The 22,880-nt window shown below is 44.6% G+C and overlaps 1 protein-coding gene across 2 annotated transcripts; it reads right to left on the minus strand.

Annotated features, from left to right (window-relative positions):
• Positions 1 to 3,477: 3,477 nt before the first annotated feature.
• Positions 3,478 to 22,530, minus strand: kdm4b (lysine (K)-specific demethylase 4B). Of its 2 annotated transcripts, none has more exons than XM_057038850.1 (22): positions 22,393 to 22,530; positions 18,489 to 18,892; positions 18,223 to 18,398; positions 17,944 to 18,058; positions 17,514 to 17,707; positions 15,290 to 15,339; positions 14,103 to 14,206; positions 13,297 to 13,434; positions 10,618 to 10,814; positions 10,077 to 10,324; positions 9,738 to 9,988; positions 9,515 to 9,635; positions 8,532 to 8,692; positions 8,191 to 8,392; positions 7,054 to 7,130; positions 6,915 to 6,970; positions 6,706 to 6,814; positions 6,322 to 6,498; positions 5,941 to 6,117; positions 5,537 to 5,656; positions 5,300 to 5,392; positions 3,478 to 5,201 (listed from the first exon to the last, which is right to left on the minus strand). In XM_057038850.1, the coding sequence occupies exons 2-22, from the start codon at positions 18,864 to 18,866 to the stop codon at positions 4,731 to 4,733; spliced, it is 3,615 nt and encodes a 1,204-aa protein (XP_056894830.1). In that variant the 5' UTR covers positions 18,867 to 18,892; positions 22,393 to 22,530; the 3' UTR covers positions 3,478 to 4,730. The 2 variants fall into 2 exon arrangements, with proteins under 2 accessions (XP_056894830.1, XP_056894831.1); XM_057038851.1 differs by lacking the exon at positions 22,393 to 22,530 and adding an exon at positions 22,248 to 22,266.
• Between the last annotated feature and the right edge of the window lie 350 nt (positions 22,531 to 22,880).

Raw genomic sequence — 22,880 nt, forward strand, 5'->3', positions numbered from 1 at the left:
AGGAGGGGGGGAGACAGCGAGACGCAGCCGTGGAGCCGCGCTCAGACCCTCTCACGCGCTGCTCTGAAGCTGCCGATTCTGCAGCGGAAATCCACCGAGTGGTTTCCACGGAAATGTGCCGACAGAGGAGCGAAACCTAGGAACAGGAGAGGCCACCAGAATCCAGAGGTGTGCAGCCATCAGACCCGTGGGCATAGCAATAGTGATGCTCTTCCTGGCTCCATCCCTGTCCCAGGAAGCCTCCCCTCCAGTCCATCGATCCTTTTTCTAATCAGCACCAGAATCTTTGGCTTTTAGACCCTCGTTCTTACTTTGCTTCTCTGTAAAGCAAACAAGACGCCCGCATTAGTGCTCTCTGACAGAGGGAATCAGGGAAATTAGGATAAACATTAATTATGGCAAATGGGTCTCTGAAAAATAAGCCCTTCTTCGAGGCTCCGGCAAAGGGGAAAAATGATGTTGTGACTAGCCTGCAAAGTGAGACTTATTAGCGTAGCAACGGCTGCATTTGAGGGTTTCGTAAGAGACAAATTACGCGGCACAGCCGAGCTCTTCTGTCGTGAGAGATCTTCCCTTACGTGTAATTTCCTTCTCAAAAAAGACCGAATTAAAGGCTCCCAATAGCATCGATAACCCTGGTGTGGCAACAAACAAGGGCCTTAACTGGCTGCTAATGGCGATGCTAAAGGGCCTTTAATATGGTTTCTCCTGTAAATGATCAAAACTCCTGCTCAGTAACCACAATAAGGATCTTTATCAGGCAGAGGAAGGGAACGAGGATGGGGGGGGGGGGGGTGGGGGAAGGGGGGTAATTGTGTCGGAAATGAGATTTTAAGCGGCTGAATTAGCAAAGTGTGCCCTGCGCCTCGGCTGAGAAATGGAAGCAAAAAACGGGGGGAAACTAAATGCAGGTCACCTCCAGATAAGGATGGAGGCCGGTTCTGTTTGTGTGGCGCCGGCTGCTGATTAATTAGGCCGACTGAAGAGAGCAAAGCCCGCCGCTTCAATTGGGATTTCTCTTCAGTTTCACCCGCCTAAACTCATCTGCTGCGACGCTACCGTGACGCCATGGCAACAGATGGAGCCAGGAGAGTCATGGCAGGAAAAGGAGCGTCGCTCAAACGGCGCAGGAGTGTTCGGGGCGTTGGCAGAGGGGAGCGGCGGGACCGGGCCCGACTGTTGCTCAAACGGGAGCCTAAATATGATGTCTGCGCACTCGGCATGCAAATCCTGATGAATGGATCCGGGCCCGTCTGAGAGGGACGGGCCGGAGACGGCGGCCGCTGGAAGACTAATGGACCGATTAAGAGCCTCGAGGAGGCGGCGGCTTATTTGTTATGTGTGACTGGATGAAGATTCACTTCATTAATAAGGCTCAGCACTTACCAACCTCAAGTGTTTGGTTTTGCCCCCCCATCCCCCCCATCCCATTCCTCCCCCCACCAACCAAAAGAAAGCAAACGCAGACAAATGACACAGCCAGAAAAACCCCAATGAAGCAAACGGCCTGATGCTCGTGTGTAGTTTAATGACTGCTGCTGCACTGTAACAAACTCTAATTATCCATTAGAATGTGTCACCGTCTTCCATTTACAGCCCTTTTACAGGCCCGCACGCGGTTCTAAAACAGATGCAAAGCAGCAATAAAACCATCTGAGGAAGAGCATCCAAGCATGCAGGCCCCATTTAAAGAAACTCACACTCTGAAACAAATTAACTTATTTTGCATTTTAGATTTAAGAGATTTTTTTCAAAGGCTTTTCTTGAACTCCTTAAAACGTTAAATTGGACGTTTCCTGCCTTGTGAATAAAAACCGGGGTCAGTAATTAAGACAGGTTCATTTAAATTCTTTATTTATCATAATATTAAAATTCATCATGGCCAGATTGGGGGTCTTGAACAATAATTAATGATGAAAACGCTCCAAATTCTGCCGGTAGCAACTGAACAAACAATCCAGTTGCACCAGACTGTGCAGCAATTGTGCTAACTAGACTGAAAAACAGCAGGCAAATGAAGCATTCAAATGTGTCTGATCTGGAGCCGACGGCCCCGGCAGCCTCCAGAATGTTAATGAAGACAGGTAGGTCGCCTGAATGTCCTCCGTCCTCCTCGGAGGTTCAGGGGCTGATGGCAGCCGAGTCATTACGGCCGCACGGCTCCGGCCCCGTGATTTACAAGGCAGAAGTGCAATAAAAGCTTAAGGCTGTAATGGAAGCTGTCATATCGACCGCCTCGTCAACATAATTACCACTTTCATCTGCATGCGGCGGCTGCATCTGCATTTACTCAGCTCCCTTCTCTGATGAGCCGCCTCAGCGCCATCCAGCGGGTCGTGGGTTCCAGTCTCAAGGACGTTTCGGTGAAGACTGACCTTGATGGCTGCCACAACATTTAAACCCACAGGTGTGTGTGTGTGTGTGTGTGTGTGAGTGAGTGATTTCTGCCCCCACAAGTACAAATCAAGCACAAAATAATAAAATCCCCTCCCCCACATTCTCTCAGAACCAAACTGAACATTTTTATTCATCGTCTTCATGTTTTCTCCTTTAGTTTGACCTACTGAGTTCAGCTTGGGAACAAAGTCGTTAAAGTAATTGCCAAGTTGGCACATTCCCAGTTCTCTTCCAAAGACCCAGTAGCCACTTGAGAATTTTAATGTCCACCCTGATGCAGGCAAGGGCAACGGAGCCCCTGTGCGCACAGATACGAGTGTTTGAACACCCCCTCCAATTTTGGTGAACTGTCATCAGGTCAGATTAAATTGCCCCCTCAGGCCGTCGCCTGCAGAAGAAAACAAACGGCTTCAAACCAAAAGAAGTCTCTGTTGATAAAAGCGCTTAAAACAGCTCATTGTTTAAGAGGACTCCCCTTTATTCCTTGTCCTTCCTTGGTTTTAACCTTTCAAATGTTTTCACAGCGAGAGCAAATGTCGGAATCGCAGGTGTGACGTCAGTTGGCGTCGATGTGCAGTACTCGCCATCGCCACTGGGCGGCGACACTTTGGGGCAGATTAGTTTGTCATGTGCTTTTGTTTCCCCCCGGCATTTGTTGACGTTTTCTTCATTTGTTCTACTGGAGTTTAAAATTCCAAGCGGCAGAAAGCTCACTGGAGTAACTGCGGAGAACAAAGACTCTAAATTGGGACCTGTTGCTTCGGCGGACGTCAGGTGGGTCTCGGCCACAGCAGCTTCGTTTAATCAATAACTGAGAACCGAGTTTCCATAAAATACCCCAGGTTGCTCAAAGTAACGGCCCAAAATCTGTTTTCATGCCAACCAAAACACAGCTGAAGGTCAGTGGCGCAGCTGGAAACGCTCCGCTTTTCCTTTAATCTCGGGGTTATCAAAAAGGTAGAGGGGGTTCGTCACCATGGCAACAGAGAGTGTATTCTCCCTGGATATCTCGGATGCGAGGAGCGCCGTGAGCTCATCCGTTATGACGGGAATAAAGGAACACGCTAATTGACAACAGTGTGAGGAAACTCAGTTCATCAGCAGTTTAATAACACTTTAGCACCTCTGGACATTTCAAAAAGAAAACCGAGTAAAATTCTTTGACGTGTGAAAAATAAAAGGTTATTTAGAATTTGTACCCACCAGCTTTGGGAATGAATTTCATATTAATATATATATATGTATATATATAAGGATACATCAATAGAAAATACAGACAACACAATTAATATTACACAATATTGATTTATACATCCATTTATAACCAAGACTGGTACAAAACCATTCCTTATTTTAGTGTCCCTACATATTAGTCATATTTGCTTGAGAACTATTACCTTTGTTTTAATGATAATCAGAAATATGACTGTAAAGATATCAGCAGAAAAACCAAGAGGAGAAAATTAAATATGAGTAACACCCACTGAAGTGTGAATTCCGAGGGTGCGGTAGAGGCAGTTTCCTTTCTTTAACCAAGCCAAGTCTTTAGTTCTTCCAAGTAGGAACCCTGAGAACCAAATGAACACTGACGTCAGTGAGAAAGGCTTCGTTACTACGGTGACACTATTCAATGCATCCTGCGTCCTAATACAAATACTCCAATATTCAACTCCGACATATAAATACTGCATTTCTCCACCAATACATGCCTTTTTTTTTTTTTTAAAAAAAAACTCATTCCCTCAATGTTCCTTCCTCTAAAACACAGCACAGCACTGAAAATATCCCGGAGGTGGACACTGACGTTTGGGCTCTTCCCGTTTAAAAGCCGCGTGGGGCTGCATTGAAAAATAGACACTTTGTTGCTGGTTGTGTGATTGTTGAGTAAAAGACAAAGAAATTAAGTCCATCAGCGCATCAACACTATATTTACAGTCCCAGTAATGAGCTTCCTGTGCAAAGCCGACGGGGGGGGGGGGGGGGGTCTCACCAAGGAAGTCCAACGAGGTATGAAGTCGGTACCACCGAAACACGAATGGAGAAAAGCGCAGCAGCTGGGGGGGAACCTCTGGGGAAATAACGAAAAAACAGAAACCACTTCCATCTCTTCAGCTGCTGCTTTATTACAGGCCAAAGCTTCACTGCAAATTCATTAAATAAAAAGTAGAAAAGGATCATGCATCAAGAGTGCTTGTGTCCTCCCGCTCCTGCTGACCCAGCCAGGAGACGGTTGTCACTCAGTAGACTCTCCTAGCTTACGTCCTGCCGGCTAGGCTCGGCCCGCTCAGCCCGGCCCGGCTCGGCTCGGCCCGGACTATATCGGGGGATTGTTTTTAATACAGGGCTGCAGGCTCGTCGTCCTGAGGGAAATGTGCGCTGAGGAGCGTCTCCATGTAGGAAACGTAGCCAGTGCTTAGGATGTAGTTGTCAACCAGGTGCTGAGGGGGTGGAGGGGGGGAAGGAGAGGACAAGAGCGGGTCGGAGTTCAACATCGATTGAAAGGGGGTGGATTGTGGAGTCAGCATGGGGTCTGAGGTGGACGCTGGTGCCAGGGCGACGCTGGTGTCCATTTGGAAGCCTTTGGCTGCAGTTGTGCTGTGCTGGGGTAACGGCGTCGAGGTCGGGGGCGCATTAATACTGTGCTGTTCTGCCGGTGCCGTTACCGTCGATGTCCTCAGAGGGCAGGAGGGCTCGCCTGTCTCCGTGGCGGTTTGAGCAGGCGGAGCTGGACCTGAGGGCAGGCGGGGGCGTTTGGCTGCTTGGGCTCCGTCGGATGAGGGACCATCTTGTGTTCCAGGTATGGCCTGAAAACAAACAGCAATTTTAACTCCCTGGAAAACATGACGGCGTCAAACAAACGAGCAGCACTTTTCCGAGGGCCGGACGGGCGGCGTGGACTCACCAGTCTAGCTCGCACCCTCTTGGGCAGCTCCTGGTCCAGGTGATGGAGCTCCGAGGGCTTGACCATCTGCTGGCTCTGGTTTTGAAACTCGACCTGGGTGCAAACAGAAGAGTAACGATCTCAGTTCCCATTTTTCAAACGCTCCACACATTTACCACCGAAACACTCGATGTGCCCCGGTGGATATGTAGCAAAGAGGCTGCGCTCGGCCACAGCAGCAGCAGGTGTAGAACTCACCTGGTAATAAATGTGGGTGTGAGATCGGATGTAGGAAGCATTGACGACCTGACCGTTAGGCATGGCGACAACGATCAGCTCCCCGACATCGGGGGGGCCGCTCCGCAGACAGTCGTGACTCTGGAGGACACGGAGCGGAGCCGTGAAGGTGGGGCAGATGGGGCGTAAACAGAAAATAACAGGACATTTTCTCAGGCTTTTAGTGATGTTGACATGAGACTTCATTTGTTTTTCCATTGCACAGTTGCGCTAATTGAATGTTAATTGAAAAAGCGCCTGTTTTTGTTTTTTTTAAAAGCATTTTTTCCAAGCTCCTTAAAGTTCGTCATACTCGTGTTTGTACCAGCGTTTAAGCACCGTTAATGTGAAGCTACTGTTGTTTAATTGTGATATTAAACACTCACCAATATGTTTTCTGGATGCAGGTTGTCACAATAGGAGCCGTCGTCAAAGTTGACCTCGTAGAATGTCTGTGTTGCCATGCCGATGATGGTGCAGTGATAGTACCAGCCGTCAACGTTGCGACCGATCACCTTCTGGCCCAGGGTCATGCTCTCCGGCCCTTTGGTTATTCTCCGAGACTTTAGAATTTAAAGAAAAAGACCATTCAGATCAGGATCAAACGGACAATAACAAATCAGCAGTCTTGGGAAAACGTTATGAGTCTTTTAAACGTATATGTCTGTACATCCCTCTGTTAGCAGATTACACCAAGTACATGAATGAAATCCATTTTGATTGGCTACAAGTTACCTAAAAAGCTTAAATTGTGCTCCGTCACTCACCCTTGATGGGACTTTTTTGTGTTTATGGCAGGTGACGGACACCACGTACGGCCAGTCTGCCGGCGTCATGGCGACTCCTGCAAGCTGAGCACAGGTGACGTGGAAGGAAGTGGCACATTTCTCCTGTGAGCACTGGATGCAGGCGCCGCGGTTCTGACGGTGGCACAACACGCACTTCTGCCATGGAAACAGGAAGCAGACTTTGGTTATTCGGATAAAAGGAACTTCCTTGTTTTGCTATTACAGAAGCATTTTGGTTAGAAACATTTCTACTGAAATGATGCGTTTAAGTGCAGGAGATCAGTGGCAGACTCCACTGAAGCAGTGACAAGATAAAAACAAAGATGGTGCTCTCCTGTAGATCCTTGAATCACACTTATTTACCAGATTCTTGCGGGAGTCGGGAACGGCGCTGACATCCACTGGCTGCCGGGCGATGGCATTGACAAAGCGAGCTTCAGGAACAGCGATGCCACAGATGACGTGGACCCACCTGGTTGAAGACGAGAGAGCCGTCACCATACTGCCGACAGGTGACTGAAGGTAGTGAGTCTACACATTCAGGTGTGAATGAGTGCTGGAGGAAAACTAACCGGTTGTCTAGAGTCATCTTCAGGGCTCCTCCTCGCAAGTTACAAAGACAACATTCCTGGATAAACACAAAAAAACGTTTAAATCTGAGCTCTTCCTCCTGCTTTAATAAGTCCAGATTCTATTGATGCTGCTGCTCACCACTGTCCACGCTCCTTTTGCACACCTTGAGCATGTCCAGGATGTTCCCACAGAATCAGGCTTAACGCCATAACAACCTGTAAAAAAGCAGTTTTTATAAACCAGATTTCTTTGGTGGATGCAATTATTGTCTTATACAGCATGAGCAGCCTTTAAAAGCATTTTTTTAAATAACTGCTCATTTAAGATTCTACCTGCAAATTGATTTTGTTGAACGGAAAAAACAAAACAAGTGGGACTAATCAGTATGGATCGATTAATCATTTCAAACTTTAGGATTGGCGTAAAGGTTTCAACCTTCCCTGTAAAACAAACGGAAGGGAAGCAGATGGACTGCAGGGCTGCCGTTTTTGACAGGAGTTCCTTCTGCTTCATTTCCTCTTATCAATTGTGCTGCAGCTCTCCTGGCTGAGCCCGGCTCATCCCTGGATGACTAATGAGCTGGCATTTTGAGGGTACGCCCCAACTTTAAGGATAATAAGACCCCAGGAGTGAGTGAGAGTGAGAGTGTGTGCATGTGCAGGCAGACAGTGTACGTGTATCAAATCCCCCTGCTAGCATTTTGTAAGGAGTTCACTCCAATAATTTCAGTAACACTTCAAATTAAATGCCGTCGTGTTCGGAGAAACATTTTAAAACGCCCCAATTTTAACATTTGTCATCTGCTTTTCGACCCAACCAAACATGCAGAAAACAGCGTGCACGGACTATTTGGTGGTACGTGCAGAGAGACCTGAACAGTGCTTTGGCAGCACCTCGGCTAGTTTAGTGCGAGTCAAGGAGAGTTGAAACAGGATGCCTGTGTGAGCACTGCAGCAGGAGAATTGAGCTGACGGGCTCCTTCACTGCTGATGCAGTTACGTCTGATCTTCTGTACCTTTTATTTTCCCAACTCCAGTCTCAGGGGACCAGAGGGAGAAACTGTTGTCAGTGCAGCGTTCCTGCCCGAGACGGTTTCTGAGAAGTACGCTGCGCTCGCAAATGCTAGTTTCAAGGTTCAAGAGATTCAAATGTAGAAATTTTGCTCCATTGCGAAAGTATCGAAGAATTTGGGCGCGTTTGTAAATCTGAGGAATCTCAGCCTCACTCAGTGTCTCTGCGACTGTTCTTGTTTTAATCAATGATGAAGGCACTTACTGGCATGAACCTGCATCTGGCAAGATGAGCAGCAGAGCAGGAGGCTGGTTCCATCCTCTCCGATGTGAGAGTTGGTGGGTGGAGGCTCAGAGTTGCAGGCGCCAACGCTGAAGCACATCTCAGGAATCAGCGGACGAGTCCGACTGCCGTGACGAGGGAAGGAAGAGAAGCACAAGCCAGAGGAAGTGGCGTCTTTTGATAGCTACGGGGGGGTCAAAGAGAGAAATGATAGTGACTAAACAGAAGTACGGTAGGCTTTTCTTTATGAAGCAGAACGAATCCCTAACAGCAGTTCGGCACTGGTTCTGAGCAGTGACTTTGTCCAAGGAGGTTCTGATTACCTGCGCGTAGGGATGGAAGAGTGAGCAGATCGCACAGTGAGGCTCAAGTGCAGCCACTGCCGCATTGAAGGCCTTCTCTGCCAGGAAGTTGGGGGACTGATTCTGCCACAGATGCTCCTGTTGCTTCATGTCGCTTTCCAGTGGTATGATGGGGGCCAGCTCTGAAGGTACAGGATCAAACATGTTGAAGACAGACCGTTGGAAGCAGCGCCATCTTCAACCTGCTACCTTCTATTCAGATGGAGATCAATTAATAATCAATCGATTAAATGAGTCAAGAGAAAACTACTAAAGTGATATGAGCAGTAATTGGAAATACAATCTGAAGCATTAAAAAAAAAGTTGGACCTTGCCAAGGACCAAAAATAGCACTGGCTGTTACAGACAACTAGAGGATTCCTCAGATCAGGGACATTAATTACGTCCCTGATTTTAACAGTACTGTCCCTGCAGCTATGGATCCAGTCTGTTGTTCTGCATCTTGTCTCTCTCTCTCCCCCTGATTCAACAGACCCTGTGTCAGGTCTCCTGCTGCTGATTTAAAGTGACTTTGAAAAGGAGCCACTGGAAGTTGAGAAGTCTGGGATCAATAATTGTCAGTCAGATTGAAACAGTGGTAAAGATGCCCTGCAGCCTCTATTTCACCAGCCCCACAGGGACCGCTCCACCCTTTTTTCTCCAGATAAAAAGAAAAGTCTTGACTTTGTGCAGCAATGAAGACAATGAATGTGATCAATTATGAATGATCAATGGAAGAACACAGGAGGAATAAAATACTAGGATGGCTGTGGGGTTCATTGAAAGATCACGTTTATTATAATCATCTTTTATTCAGTCAGAAAGCTCATTGCACCACTCACTTGTGTATTTTAATCAACGGAAGCAGAAACAACTTGTTCTTATCAAATATATATCTTCCTGGAAGTGGATGATTTTTAAAATCTGAAGATAAGATGCATTTGACTTGGAGAAAGGGTACCCACCTTTATCAGGAGCCGGGTCCTGCTTTAAGATGGACAGAGGGGAGCGCATGGGTGGCTTGCTGAGGGGGTGACGGCGGCTCTTCTTTACCTCTGGAGGCATCTTCATCTTAGAGAAGCCCGTCTGACCAAAGAGAAGCCAGTTATTAACGAGCAGCGGAACAAACTTCCTGAGTGAGTTGCTCCAGTAATCATTATTGCTGGGCAGCATATTTTACAAACATACCTGGGTGGGACTGAGATCCAGCTGGTTCTCTTGTGAGATCTGTTTTAGAGTTGGAGGTTCTCCCGCCTCCGAACCAAGATCCATATCCTCCGTTGAACTCTGAACGCTAGCAGTTGCAAACTGCTCAAACGCCTTTTCAAACCCAGTGATGGACGTATGGGTGTTCACGATCTTCTTCGGCTTCTTGTGCTTCTTATTGTCGATATTTTCCGTCAGGTTCGGAGGTTTGGCCTCAGGTTCTGGTTCAGGTTCTGGTTAAACAAAATAGCAGAGGCGGAGACGTGACGCATCACAGGAACAGCAACATCTTCACCTTGTCACTGCGACCCTCGTCCTTACCCTGGACAGCAAGCGTCTCTGCTTCTTTGGCGGCTGTCTCAGCAGCCTTCTGCTCCTCCTGCTCCATGGCCTTCAGAGTCATCATGGCCTCTCTGGCCAAGCGCTCCTCCCTTTCCTTCCGCCGCTGGGCCTCGCGCTTCTCCACTTGCTGCTGGTATTCGGCGGCGTTCAACTCGATGCCCTCCCCTGCCAGCACCTTCACTTCCTCCAGCTTCAAGCGACGGAACTGCTTCATCTTCTGCATGGCTCTGTGCAAGGAGACGGGAATAAAAATATTCAAACCATAAAAAAGGGTTTGTGTTACACGTGTCTGGGGAAATAATATGATGAGATGGTTTTGATTCTTTTGTTTTGGTTTTAAAAAACAAACAAGTTTCCATCTGTCTGGGAGGAAACTTTCCCCAACACCCTCCAACTACCATCTCTAATTCTCATCGCACTTCCTGTACTTTGAAACTTAGCCTACTTTGAAAAGTTTATAATGAACATAACAAGTATCAGAACTTTCACACTGAACTATTTACGCAACGTGGCTTCTCACCTTCGCAGGAGATTTTCTCGATACGTTATGCGCCGTTGCCTCCAGCTCTCCAGTTCTGGGCTGCTGAGTTTTGTGGGTTTGAGGTGATCCAGCACTGTGCTGTCTTTGCCCTGCTTCCATAGCTCATAGCGATCTGGCTGCAGGCAGCGCACAAACACATCCATGGAGATCTTCACCATGTCTTTACGACAGGAACACTAAAAAGTAAGGGGAAGAGTTGAATGCACCAAAATGAGGATTGGCCCAGGAGGAAAACAGATGGAAACTACTGTTTTCACTCATACAAGCATCCAAAGAACCTCATAAGAGATTACGGATCAATTAATCATTTGCCGACTACAGGAAAGATGAGTGGCAGAACTGTTCAGTGGAACCACAGAGCTGAATATTAAACATCATATTTGTACAGTAGGAAAAAAAATAAATAACACTGAATAAATGAAAACAAGGAGGGAGATGGAAGAGAGGGAGGTGGGAAATATTTTCCTTTGTGCTTTGCTTGCTGTTACATTCTGGCACATTATATCTTGAGCTGTGCAGAAAGTCTCTTGTTCAATTACTGGAAACACAATAGCTCACTTGCCGCTGCAAAACAATACCTCCAACGCATCTCATCGAGACGCCGTTTGATAGACAGAAACATTGAGAAATTACAGCGCGGTTGGGTGGGGTGCATGTGTGCGTGCGATGTTGGGTAGCACAATGAAGCCAATAGCAACAGTGGCAGCATGCCAGGATGCAACAAAGTAGTAAAATGAGAAATACTGGAGCTCTGCTTGACCGTTTATTATTTATTCATTCATCTTCTATTAACTGCTGCTTGTACCTAATCAGGTAATTAATTTGAACACTTTTGCGAGGACAGGATGCAGGCTTTCCAGCACATTTTCGAGCGATTCCTTATGTGATTGTCTGCAGTAAAATATGCCGTTTCATTCTTCACTGCACATAAAGGCTCTTTTTTTTTTTACCATTGCTGACCTATTAAGAGATTATAGTGGTGGTTGCTATTGTCACGGACCAGCAAAATTCACGACCTAATGTAACTAGAGGAAAGAAGTAAATTAGAAATGTACAACGTCTAAAGGAACCATGAGCCCCTACAGTGTAAACGTACTCCTAATCAAACCAAATTGATGTAGCAAAGAAAATAAAATCTGTTTCACTATGTTGTTGCTACATCTGAAGAAGCTTTAGAGATTCAAATTCTACTGTTTTTACTTGAATATCCATCTGTCTAATGTCTATTTGTGGAGAATCTTTGTCCCTTGAGCTACAAAGTCCTTTTTATTTATCCATCAGTCTATCTATTGTCTGTTTACAACCACTCGTGTACTTTTCCAAGTGGCTCAAAAGGCAGACAAGGTTACTGCTGCTGGGCAAACTGTCCAGGATGTAGACAGTCAGCAGAGCCAGACAGAAGGGTTATTAAAGTCTGGAATATCTATAGAAATAAAGCTAGTTTCAAGCAGGTGCAGAGCAAACGGGTTACTGACAGTGTTCCTACTTCCACACGGCAAGTGTGTGTCTGCTTGGTGAGACAGACAGATGGCTCAGCTGTATGGGGGCGCGTACTTAAGAAGATATGAAACACGCCTAAGTTCAGCCTCTCCTCTTTCCAGTCGCGTGCTGGCAGCCCCCAAACTGTGACAAATTTGATACCGAGCTGCATCATTCGTCTGTTTTATTCTGACAATATGAACCTCTGTGGGGGCAAGGCCAGAGAGGGAGAGTTAACAGATGACTGAGCCAAAGATGGAGTGGACGAGAGGATGATGGATGGTGCCGCCTGTGTGTGTGATTCTTTAGATTTTTTTTTTCCAATTCAATACTTTACATTTTATTACGGGGAAAATTGCTGTTATACATTTTTCTCATTGGTGAAGCTTCTATCATTATGATATGTGGAACTTGGACTGTTGGCTCATACTAATAAATACTGACCCGACTGCTGTATTTATTATTTCAGGAGCAGCTCCTTAGCCGCCTTAAGGCACCGGGTGGAGTGTAAGGATGGAGCAGCTCAGACAGGAAGGGTGGGGCGAGACCATTTAAAAACAAATAAAAGGATCTTAAAATAAAGTCTAAAATGCAAAGGGAGCCAATGGAGGGAGGCCAGAATGAGGTGGACCAAGAGGGAATAATAGATCGGTCTCATCAGTCCAGATGTTTTCTCTCAGATTTATGTCTGTATGCAGTGCTGGTTGTCATTGGTTCAGCTCTGCTGGTCCAGTCTCCCTCTCTGTCTCTGTCTCTGACTGAGACAAGTGTAGTGGAGACGTTCCCTAAAGCACTGGGATGGATGGAGGGATGACTAGAGAAGCCTGGGCTATTGGTTCTTAAGTAAAGATCGGCCTCATGGGTAAAGTCAGAGAAACCAAAAATATGTCAGAGATTAGAGGAGGGGAGTTTTAGGAGGACTAACAAATGACGGGCGCAGCGCTGAAGTGCAGGCAAGCAGAGAGAGAAAAGCCATAAAGTGGATTCATCTACATGCAGATAAACTAAAATAAATGTACTGAAAACCGATGCGATACAAGACTGGTGACAGCGACACCAATCTCTTTCAATTTAGTCTCTATGCAGCAATTTCAAATCATTTCTCCTCAGGGTTTGGTACCGACTCATTTAAAGCCCTAAAATGCTGCAGCTAAACACTTCTAGACTCCGTCGTCCTACCTGGGTAGCCATCTTGCCGTAGTCCACCCACCGCAGGGTAGCGAAGTTTGTGGACTCAGCGCAGTTGAAGCCGTGGTTAAAACCAGCGTGGTAGCCATAAGGAAACGTTACCATGAACTCGCCTTCGTTCTGAGTCACCTGTTGAATGATAACAACAACATTTATACTCATCTATGACCTAAAGTAGTCATGCTCTGGCCATATATGTGAACAGTAAGCATCAAAAATGGCGCCGACACAAAGGCGCAATGTGTAAACAAGGAAAGAACTTTTATCTTCTTTAAGGGAACGTTACGTTCCCTAAAACAACACTGCTCTATCTGCCTACCCCGGAGCTCTGACTTATTCTGACAATGTTCAAATTGTTAATGTTAAACATATTTCTAATTTGTCAGCCTAAATACCTGAAGGTGGAACATTATTTTTTGTGAAAACTGCATCAGCGTAGTCAAGAGATGCAACTTGATCACCCTTATTCTAACACTCTGACAGGGAAATAAAACTAACCAAGGCAGATTCTGTGTGTGCCTGCTCTGCATTATGTTTTTTATCTATTGATTTGTGCACAGGGGATTTTTATAGAGTACTACAAAGACCAAAAACTGACGCAATAGAATATTTTAAAACCCATTATACTAAAATCTAAAGAGGATTTCTAGTTTTGATAGCTGGTAAACAGTTTAACATGAGCCAATTGGAAATGATTTAATGAAATCTAGCAATTCAATGTGTACTGTATTTTACACAAAAGGCTGCCAAAAACAAAAATATTCACTGTCAAAAACACGAGACGAGGGGCTACTTGCCCTGTCAAATGGAATGCCATATTTCTTCAGGATGGATGGAGATATCAGCGTCATCTTGTGGCGAAGGAATGCATCGCAGCCTTGTGAACTACCAGGAAAGAAGCCTGCAAAGAGGATGGAAGAGTAAGAAAAGCACAAGCAAATAACCCCACTTTTAAAGGCTTGAAAGAACCTTCACATGATCAAAACTTAAAACTGGGCTGCTGTTGGTATGAAAGTGGAGAGCCTAAAAACTATTCTGCAAAATAATCCATTCATTTTGTAAAAAGAAAACAAAGAATAGCTTTCAGATCATCACATCCTGCTGACATTTTGGGTTTTCAAAGCCCTGGACTCTCTCTAAAACAAAAGCTCCCTCTTGGTCTGGCAGACAGAAGCCCAGACAGCCTCCGCATAATCAAAAGCAAGAATTTCTCCACCATCACTCTGTCTCCCACTCTTTAGTGCCTCTGCCCACTGGTGCCTCAAAGGGGGGTCCCGTCCCAGCCAGCGCCTGGTTAAAATTTAATGTGAACGACAGTATAATCGACACCTATTTCACCCTTCATTTTCAATGCATTGTTTTAGCCTCTGTTCCACTTTACAAAGCAAGAGCGGGAGGAAGAAGAAGTCTATTCTCTCATCGCCTGCCTGCTTGTTGGAGCTGATAAAAGTGAATAATGTGCCAGCAGAGCCTGAGTATTAATCCTCATTAAAATGCAGCTGGCTCTCCGAGCTCTCTGCAGAATGATATTAACTTAAAGACTTTATTCTGTCCTTTTGAGTTGGGAAATTAAGTTCCTGTCTCCAGTGCTGCACCCTTTCTCTCAGTTCCTCCAACAACTGTGCCATGATTAAAACTACGCTAATAGAAGAATCGGCGAGAGCAACAGATGTCAAATGTTTGAAAAGGTGCTTAAGTAACACTCGACTTGTCAGATTCTCCTCAGACAATCCTATTGATGCTTTTGGAAGAAGTCATTAACATTTGGCAGTCTGTGCCAACCAAAACTTTGAGCCACATTGTTGGTTTATACTTTAAGTAAACTATTCTTTAGATGGATAATAACGTAAAACAATATTGAAAGAGCAGTTTAAACATCTGACACACGTTTAACCACATGAATGTTGGTTTATCAGCGTGTCTACTGTACAAATAAGTGCAGAAGCATGAGCGCGGAGAGCTGAAAGCAAACACGGGGCCTCACCTTGTGCCAGCCTTTCCAACCTTTTGCCATGCTCGGGTGGGACGGAATACCTTCAGATAAAAAGGCAAATGTGAAACGTGTCTCAATCAAACTACTGCAAAGCATCAACAATAACACAAGAGTTCTGTTTTTCTTCCATTAAGAGCGGCTCATTTATCTTCATGGGCACGTCGATGCAGGATGTTCTGGATGGGAGTCAAGATTACATTCATACAAAAACTACATGAACTTAACAATAAAGATGCTTTGTACAAAAAAAAAAATCTATATATACACTCAATTTCTCCTTTTTTTCATTTTAAGCCACACATAGAACAATGTGCTGCCCTTTAAAAGAATGTTGTGCAGCTTCTTGAAAATGTAATCACTTGAAGGGACATTTCTGGAAAAGATGAAATGAGCAGTAAAGGGCAGGACAAGGAGAAATTAGTCCTTGGGGAGAGATGAGATCTTTCACTGCCCTCAGCACTTACCATTTTACAGAAGGAAATTACCCATAACACCAGTCATGCTACTATCCTGCTCATTCTCTCCTTTTCTCATAGGTGAACACATTACATAAACCCCCAACTGTTCTGATCAAAGTGTTATACGGTTGTTACACATTTGCTGCTGTTTTCTGTGCATGTCGTCAACATGGGTCGATTACTGCAACTGCAGATGGAAATGAAGCTCTTCTTGTTAGCATTAACTGGCCCATTTATGCTGTCAATAATGAAGCGCTAACCCGTCTTGCTACCTGTTATCCTGCAGAACACTGGGAGAATGTGGGAGAATGAAAGAAGGTGATCTGATCTGTTATGACAATGATCTTTATCACTTCAATTATTCCACCCAATTTAGAAACATCTCAGTGGCATCGGGTAATTAACAACCACCTTTACACCTTAACAAGCCAACTGACACTTGATAATGACAGGAAGAATAAAGAAAAAACAGTGTTACGGTGTAATACGCCAGAGCAAAGACCTTGAAAGGATAAGCGACGAGACGGTGCCACACTGCCCCCTGCAGCTAAAGCTCAGAGCTTCATGGCGGAGCAATCTTTCAGTGCATGTTCTTCCTGAGAGGATTACACCACTATGGCTGAGCAGAGGCTCGTATCTAGAGCAGCACATCTCACAATTTTGGTTAAGTAGGAATATAAATGCCACAATGTCAGACAATGAGCCACAATGTCCCTAAAAGTCTTAACATGTACACATTCTTGGAAAAAATAAATAAATCACAGACTGGATTATCATGAAAACATGTTTCTATGTGCAGCTAAAGAATCTACTTTGAAGAGACACAAAACTCAATTCATAGACATTAAAACTTGAGAAAGTCAGTGTTTTCCTGTCAGCGGTGGCTAAAATAAAAATAAATAAAAATCAGCCAATCGTTACACCTCATCCTACACATTCTGTCTTTAGACCACAGTTGCCATGACAACATGGCTGTCCCTTCTTTCTTTTGAGGAAAAAAAATCATGAATCTTAAAACAGAGCAAATGAAGGCTTGAACTTTTTTCTCTCTGTGGGCAACAGGATAATTTTCTGACAGCTGAATCCACAGGCTTTTGTCCCAGAAGAACAAATTAAACATGATTTACTTTATTTTACTTTAATTTCCTTTACTCGGAACCACTGCTATCATGTGTGCTCTTCCCTGTAAGACCACTGGCTGAACTGATAATTGCCCCTTTCGGGATAATGAAGAGTTTTAATTGATGTCAATACGGTTGGACATTGAAAAAGACTCAGCACTTCCAGTGATATGCCCAGGGGCTGGCTGAGAATGTTTCAGCAATTAAAAAAGGGGGGGGCGAGAGGACAGGGACGAGAAAGTGACAGGTGACTCGGGCTTTAGTCTGCGACAGATTTCTGGGCGTGAGTGCAGCAGCAGTCGTCATTATGGTGGGAGAGGACACTGAAGGTGGCTGAGCTGTGGGGGGAGTTCACAAATGGCTCTGCAATTTCTGGGGGAGGGGGGGGTCACGCTCCCATTAACTACCCAGGAGTACACCACTAAAATCTCAAAAGATATCTTAGTCAGTAAAACTATTGATATGATTTTGTTTGTTTTGTCTTCCTCATAGCAGCTAAAGAATCCTCTTTCTATGAGGAAAAAAATACCTAAAATTTACACTTTCTCAGTCAAACAAGAAGTTTGTCAAACACGTTTTGACAAACCAAAGGTGTGGATTTAATATGTGCAAATAAAAATATAAAATGCTATTTACCAGGACTTTGGCTGTCCAAAATGCAAATAGTTGATGCTGTAGAGGTCCATGTCCTCCGTATGCCAAGCAAATGTGGTCTTCCACATGCCAAAATAGAGGTAGGGAGTGTTGACACCTTCGATAACGATGCCACACTCCTGCTCCACCATATCCAGCAGGGTGTTGAGGTGACCGATGTTCCACTCTTGGATACCCTGGAGAATTGTTTTGTTATAAAAAATAAATCAATATTTAGGGTTTGCAAATTCAACCGATGTGGTTGAGGTTTTAATAATGCCCACTAGATGGCGCTGTTGTATCAAATATTTTCAATCAGCAACCAACAATCTTTTGTTAAAATATTTGAACTGTCAAATTTTCAGAATATGCCTCCCTGGCCTACACCAAACATGTATGAATGATTAAATATCCACAGACTAAAACATCTCACCTCATCATAGATGGAGCCACTGACGTCAGCGCCATAAATGGGCGAGACGAATGTTAGGTTCTTCCAGTATTTCCTCTCGAGGTCATCAAAGTCTTTGTGTCGAGGAGTACAATACCTGAAAAGAGAGGCAGCCTTTTCACATGCTGAGGCAGAGTGTGGACCAGCCATAAATCTACTTTAACGTCCGACTTTATCGCTCCAAACTTTTGCATATGCAGAGCAACTCACCGGTGTCACGTTACTATTGATAATGAACTGAGTGAACAGATGATAACTTACTTCTTACTGTTAGCCAGCTTGCGATATTCACCCACAGTCATCGACTTCTTCTGGATATTATACTGTGTGAACAGACCAGACTGTCCCGTCACCACCTGCATGATGGGAGCCGGGATCACCATGTCCTCGATAGTGTCGTAGGACTTCCTAGGCTTCCATCCCTCTGGGGGAATCACCTAAGGAAGGACAACATTTAATGCCTGGTGTCTTACAGTAACCTGCAGAAATACATACAATGAACTGATGTTCGTAAGTTATAGTTTCACCTTTGCCAGGCCAGCTCGGTGAGCTCCTTGGCTCTCCATGTAGACGATGTACTTGGCAAAATCTCTGAACTCCTCTATAGTGGGCCGGAAGGTCATGATCTTGCAGCTGGGGTTTTTGGCACCCATTGGTGGTTGTGGAAGAGGTATAGGGGGTAACTCAGTACCTGGAGAAAGGCCCGGAGCTACATTTGGGTCTGCAGGCTGAGGCGGGAGTTTTGGAGTAGTGCCATACTCTGAGGTCACTGCTTTTTCAGGGGTCTCAGCTATGGCTGGTTCCCTGGTGAGAATCTGGTCTCGGACTGGCTGCCCAGAGTTAAGGAGCGACATCCTAGCTGGGTGAGGGGTCCCCATCATATCCGGGGGTACTTCAGTAGCCATGGGTCCTTTCTGGGTTGCAGGTAAATCTGGTAGGGACAGAACATTGGGTCAATAACCCTATGAGCAACAGGCCGTGTCTGCAGATACATTCTCATGGTTTGCAGAGCATTATGCTGTGGCCGTAACTCTAACTAACTAACTAAATTAGTTTACATTAGCCCTCTGCAGCAGTCAACAACAAAAGCAGAACTTCTGCAAATGTCCAACTTGCAGCAATGGATTTTCACTGCCGAGTTCAAGCACGATTCCTGTTTAATTAAATGATTATTACTGTTTCTGACTTTATACTTTACCTTTTCAGAGCATGAATCTAAAATTCAAAATCTGTCCCTCTCACACTACTGTAAATGTGAATAGTTAAAGTGGTTGGTGACAACACCAAATTGGAATGTTTGTGTGTGAGGTGCCAACAGCCTGGGCCACTGCTTCCTGACTGGCTCTTATCTACGTTTGTATCCTGATGAACTCCAGGTCCCCCAGGACAACACGTCCATAAATGCTGTGACATTAAGCTAGTAACACAATAATATCTGGCCCGCGAGATCATTTTACATTTATATATTGTTATTGTTATTAATGATCCGGCGTTATGAAGCGCTGATAACAAACTACAGATCCCATAATGCAGTGCAACGGCTGTCTTGCCTTGTTCCGTACCTGTGAACATTCTCACGTCATTCAAGGTAAGCGTATGTTAATGTTTGCAAACCTATTGTAACGTCAAACCTTGTCCTTAACAACGGCGGAAAGAACAGTTGATTCTGAATACAGAGCCTTTCAAAGCCCGGTCATTTACGGGGGGGGTTCTGAAGAACCGTATGCTGAAGGTGAAGCAGATGTTGGCAAATGTGAGCCTGAGCAGAAATACAGCTGCTGATCCGGTTTGAGGGGTTTGATAGAAGGCAAACTTTGATTTACATTTCCTGGGGGTTTTGGACCATGCTCATATTTTGAATTTTGACAGGAACATTTTTGTGGAGAGCAGAAATACTTAAAGATATTTAAAGTTTAAATAGTTTAAACTTTGAAAAATGTTTTGACTTCTGTGGAAAAGCATCATTTTAAATTTTTTTATGTTTTTTTTGCAGCATGTTCGTAGTTGTAACTCTTAATTTTGACAAGAAATATACAGTGGGACCTCTACTTACGAATTTAATTTGTTCCCGAAGTTGCTTCGTAACCTGAAAATTACGTAAGTAGAGACGCGTTTTCCATGTAAATGCCCTAATCCGTTCCAAGCCCCCAAAAATTCGGACATAATTTTTTTATAAATCATAAAAATGCATCAAAACATGTAACAAATACATGTTACAATTAGATCACCGCACAATAAATAAATAAATTCACAATAAATTCAGTGCAAGGCTTCTCCAGGAGCAAAATGAACTTTATTACAGGCTAATCTTACATTAGCCGTCATTACTAGCAACGAACGTTAACACTTGTGGTAACACCGCCATCTAAAAGACAAACATACTGACACCCACAATAAATAAAAGTTAAACGAAGGCGACGCTGGGATACACACAAACTTGTACATATTGACGTCCCTCCTAGCCAATGGGATGACAGGAAGATGCTAGGCGATAGCCAATGGCAGAGCAGCTACAAGCAAGTTTGTGTTCGCTAAACTCCACGAGCTGCAAGTAGCAGCGGTAGCGTATTTTTGACCTTCGTATCCTGAAATTTCCTTCGTAACAAGAGGAAATATTTTCCCGTTGAGACGCTTTGTAACCTGAAAAATTCGCATGTAGAGACGTTCGTAAGTGGAGGTCCCACTGTATTTATCTAGAGCATATTACTGTAGACTAATATTCCTGTCTGTTTTTATTCCTATTCATGTTCAGAAACATTTACTTTTAGTGTGGTCAATAAATGTTTATCCTGTTCGGCCCACAACCTAAAGTGTGCTTCGGGTTTGGCAGCCCTGCTCCACAGCATGGAGGACATGCCAGGAGACCGGCTCTTACACCCGGAGAGCCGGGCCGAGATGAGCACATGCTGGCAGTGGGCTGGTTCTGCTGCACCATGGTTCTGGTGGTTTAAGGGCTTGCTATCAACACATGTAGCTGTACTTTAATCAGACACCTTTAATCCTGACTGTTAATGCTGTCAGATGTAATCGCTTGAGTAAGATTCGTTTGTCATTTTATAAACACCATTCTACTCATGATAAATGGCACGTATGTGTTTATCCATTCATGTAAAGTGCTGGTCAAGACTTGTGAAAATGAAGCGCTTGAATCCTGACTCTTAGTCTTAATGCTGTGGTGTAGGCGGCTCTACACTTTAGTCATGTTCCTCAAAAGTTGAGCAAAGCATTTGGCAAGAATTGCACAATAGTATTGATTATAAAACTTTTCTACGTCCTACAACAGGTGACTGTGGTCCCTCTTTCTGCAGCCATACATTTAATTTTAATATTTTTATTTTTATTTGAGGGTGGCACTCGAGAGAGTAGGTGATGGGCTATGATTCGGGTCAGAGAGTCTAGGTCGCTGCTATATTGGAGGTATATAGCTGTGACTATGGTAAGGTAGTCATAAAGGGACTTATCTCCTAAACAGTGGTTAAACAAAGGGTAGATGTTCTTGGGGATCATAGGCCCCCTGGCTTTGCTCCTTCCAGAATCAAGAGACTTAATCATGTGGATCTTGATCTCTGTGTCACCCCCACCCCCCCGCGGCGTTTCTGGACTTCAGCTGGTAGGGCTTCCATACAAGTTATGTGTAATTCACTGCAGGCTAATAATAATATTAATATTGCACATGTTGTCACTGCAATTACTACCAACCATTCACACGAATACAGAGCAAATAGTCGGTTCAAAGTTATTTGCACAAACAGCCCGTAGTGCTGCAACTAGCAGAATATTAACCGTGCAAGCCGAACTAAATAATGTTTAACGTTTCGATTTCGTCATCATCAACTTATAACTGCAGAGCAAACAGAAAGTCCTTTTTTAGAAGGCAGGACTGGGCCACCAAGAGGAGGAAGCAACATGAACCCCAGCTGTCGGAACACAACAAAAAGGGCCTGCATGACCCATTTAACTCTGCCTGGGGCCGGTATCGGCTAATGTCCCACAAACTGTGTCTAATCTCCACAAAAGTTAAATTGTTCATTTGGATAGTGAGAGTAAAATGAGGCTACTTGGCGATCAGGTGGCTGTTTTCGCTAGCGAGGACGGCGGTTTCGCACAGCTGCTATTGGCTAATGGTTAGCATTTCATTTAAGGTGACAGTGAAGATAGGCTTCAGATGCGTGTTGAATTGAAAACAACGTCGAATGCACGTTCACCTCTAAATAATTCGAACAAATTAGTATCAGCGAGTAATACACCTATTCCCATCACCCTAACGTCACACAACTTCCCCCTACCTTATCGCCTGAGAGCTAACGTCAATGCAGCCACCTCCATAGCTGCACCGAGACCAAACAAAACATTGACGACGGACACCACAAAACAACAATTACTCCAAATTTCGAACACCAATGAAATTAAGTCCTGGGTGGCAAATCTTACCTCCTGCAGCAACGACTGTCTTTAATCCGTTCTTGTTTAATCAATTTTGTTTGGTTAAAAAAATGCAAGGATCTGTGTTCATCTCGCTTAAGCTAACTGATGCTACACCGAGTTACACCCCATTCAAAAACGCGGCTTCGTGATTGGCTTAGCTTTGTATACGAGTTCACGTGGTCACAAATCCAAGAATGTGATTGGTTCATCCGGTGATCGACACACAAAACAACCAATAGAAATTATCTTTACTCCCTAGCTTTACATCTATTGATTGCTTAATTACTCGATATACACGTCTCTCACGTACGCAGTACGGGGTCTTTTTCCTTCTTAAATATGTCGCGTATAGAAAAAACAAACCTATCAAAATTACCTTCAAAACACATTTAGCCAAAATGTCTTTAGGGGTTTAGGCTAGAAGGCAAGAACCATGATATGGTTACTATAATATGCAGAACCGGGCATTTAAATGGGCCGCCAATAAACGTCCA

This window comes from Takifugu flavidus, chromosome 7, assembly GCF_003711565.1.
Source record: "Takifugu flavidus isolate HTHZ2018 chromosome 7, ASM371156v2, whole genome shotgun sequence".
In the NCBI taxonomy this organism is placed as follows: domain Eukaryota; kingdom Metazoa; phylum Chordata; class Actinopteri; order Tetraodontiformes; family Tetraodontidae; genus Takifugu; species Takifugu flavidus.

What these genes read in the sequence shown, in the direction of transcription:
- kdm4b (XM_057038850.1), bottom strand. Translation starts at nt 18,866, where the DNA reads ATGGCTACTGAAGTACCCCCGGATATGATGGGGACCCCTCACCCAGCT. An exon ending in ACGGCAAGATGGCTACCCAG is followed by an intron (nt 10,815 to 13,296) that starts GTAGGACGACGG and finishes CTTACTTTTTAG; the next exon opens with TGTTCCTGTCGTAAAGACAT. An exon ending in TGCATCCAGAAAACATATTG is followed by an intron (nt 5,657 to 5,940) that starts GTGAGTGTTTAA and finishes CGTGTCCTCCAG; the next exon opens with AGTCACGACTGTCTGCGGAG.